General features: G+C 71.5%; 1 protein-coding gene across 1 annotated transcript; it reads left to right on the forward strand.

Moving 5' to 3' along the window:
• Positions 1 to 1,414: 1,414 nt before the first annotated feature.
• Positions 1,415 to 2,566, forward strand: TPBGL (trophoblast glycoprotein like; the record flags this gene model as incomplete). The annotated part of the gene is made up of 1 exon (XM_080719198.1): positions 1,415 to 2,566. The coding sequence occupies one exon, from the start codon at positions 1,415 to 1,417 to the stop codon at positions 2,564 to 2,566; it is 1,152 nt and encodes a 383-aa protein (XP_080575324.1).

Raw genomic sequence — 2,566 nt, forward strand, 5'->3', positions numbered from 1 at the left:
TGCCTCTTCTTCTTAAGTGGTTTCGATCGGTTGGTCGATCTGATATATATAACTTCAGGGAAGAAGTCAACCCGACCGTCCCCAATTCAGGAGAAAGAGAATGACTGATTCTCGGGTGGAGGAGGAGGGGAGCGCTATCCCAACCAGCTCTGCTGATACTGGATGTCCTGCAGATCAAATGTCAGCTTCTCCAACCTGAATAATTCATGCCAAGGCCAGGAATGCTCCCTTCTCAGGAGCCTGTCTCTTTAAATCAAGTCTGGAGCTTCCCAGTTCTGCAAAAATAAATAAATAAATAAATATCCAGGACAAAACAAACCTATAAACAGCTCAGCCCCCACCTCAGCCCTGGTCCCCTCTGACTTCCCTACTCCAAGCTGCAAACACAGTTTCTGTTCTCCCTGCCCCTGGAACCCGAATCCTACACCTCCACTGACCAGACAGGTGAGAAAGTCTGAAGGGAAGGGGGCGGGCCGGCGGTGTCCCGGGGGTGCCCAGGTGCTGGGCAGCGAGGAAGAGCAAAGAGCTGAATCACCCCACCCATCGGTGCCTAAGAGAGTGCTTGAGAGGAGTCCAGCCTGCTAGAGGCGACCAAAGTTTAGGGGCCTGGGGGTGTCGCAGAGTTCCTCAGGACTTGGGGCAGAGTCGAGAAAAAGCTGGTGTCACGGGACTTCCAGGAGTGGCGACACAGCCCTGTCGAATGGCACTGGGGTCGCAGACCAGGCGGCCGAGGCTGGGGATTTTCCAGTCTCTCAGCCCCTTTCCCGGATCCCCGAGAGGAGACGAGGGAGCCGCTAAAGAAGGAGGAACTTTCTCAGCCCACCCCTCATCCCTGCCTCCTCCCCGGGCGCAGCGCTGAAGTCCCTTCCCCACCTTCTCCTGGGCAAGGACCCACCTGCCAGCTCGCCCCACGGCCCCGCCCCACATGTGCCCGGGAGGGAGGAGGGCCCAGCCAGCTCAAGCGTGGGGGATGGGGGAGGGAGCCGGCAAGTCAGAGCCTCCGGGAGCCAAACTTCTCAGCGGCCCCGGGGCGGGCGGGCGGGGAGCTCGAGCGCCGGGCGAAACCCCGAGTCTCCCGAGCCTCCACCCCGCCTCCCCCCGCAAGGAGGGCGCCGAGGCTCGGCTGGGGGCGGAGGAGGCGGCCGGGGGGCGGGGAGGGGGAGGCAAACCCTGCCCACTCGGCTGCGAGCCCGGAGCGGCCGCGGGAGTCGGAGGCCGGCGGCAGGGCGAGGAGGGCGCGGGGCGGGGGGCTCTGCTCCCCGCCGGACCCTCTGGCCCGGGACAGTGAAGACGCCGGGGACTTCGGAGCCAGCGGACCGACCGACCCTGCCCGCCAGCCCCCGGGCCCAGGACTCGCCCCGCCGGGCGCGGCCGACTCCCGGTGAGCGCGGCGGCCGATGCGGGCGCGGCCGCGATGGCCGGACGGCCGGGGCCCCGGGGGCCGCTGCTGCCCGCGCTGGTGCTCGTGGCGGCGGCGCTGAGCCGGCCCGCGGCGCCCTGCCCCTTCCAGTGCTACTGCTTCGGCAGCCCCCGGCTGCTGCTGCGCTGCGCGCCGGGCGCCGAGCTCCGCCAGCCGCCGCGGGACGTGCCGGCCGACGCGCGCAACCTCACCATCGTGGGCGCCAACCTGACGGTGCTGCGCGCCGCCGCCTTCGCGGGCGGGGACGGCGAGCCCGCCGGGGCCCGCGTGCGCCTGCCGCTGCTCGCCGCGCTGCGCCTCACGCACAACAACATCGAGGTGGTGGAGGACGGCGCCTTCGACGGGCTGCCCAGCCTGGCGGCGCTCGACCTGAGCCACAACCCGCTGCGCGCGCTGGGCGCCGGCGCCTTCCGCGGGCTGCCCGCGCTGCGCGCGCTGCGGCTGGACCACGCGCTGGCGCGGGGCGGCCCCGCGCTGCTGGACGCGCTGGACGCCGCGCTCGCGCCGCTGGCCGAGCTGCGCCGGCTGGGCCTGGCGGGCAACGCGCTGCGCCGCCTGCCGCCCGCCGCGCTGCGCCCGCCGCGCCTGGAGCAGCTGGACGCGCGCCTCAACGCGCTGGCCGGCCTGGGCCCCGACGAGCTGCGCGCGCTCGAGCGCGATGGCGGCCTCGCGGGGCCGCGCCTGCTGCTGGCCGACAACCCGCTGCGCTGCGGCTGCGGCGCGCGCCCCCTGCTGGCCTGGCTGCGCAACGCCACGGGGCGCGTGCCCGACGCGCGCCGCCTGCGCTGCGCGGCCCCGCGCGCGATGCTCGACCGGCCCCTGCTGGACCTGGACGAGGCGCGGCTGCGCTGCGCCCCCGGCGACGCCTACGGCCGCGGGGAAGAGGCGGATGTCGCCGGCCCGGAGCTGGAAGCCTCCTACGTCTTCTTCGGGCTGGTGCTGGCGCTCATCGGCCTCATCTTCCTCATGGTGCTCTACCTGAACCGCCGCGGCATCCAGCGCTGGATGCGCAACCTGCGCGAGGCCTGCCGGGACCAGATGGAGGGCTACCACTACCGCTACGAGCAGGACGCCGACCCGCGCCGCGCGCCCGCCCCCGCCGCCCCCGCCGGCTCCCGCGCCACCTCCCCCGGCTCCGGCCTCTGA

The sequence above is a fragment of the Muscardinus avellanarius genome (assembly GCF_963383645.1).
Source record: "Muscardinus avellanarius genome assembly, chromosome: 1".
Lineage (NCBI taxonomy): Eukaryota > Metazoa > Chordata > Mammalia > Rodentia > Gliridae > Muscardinus > Muscardinus avellanarius.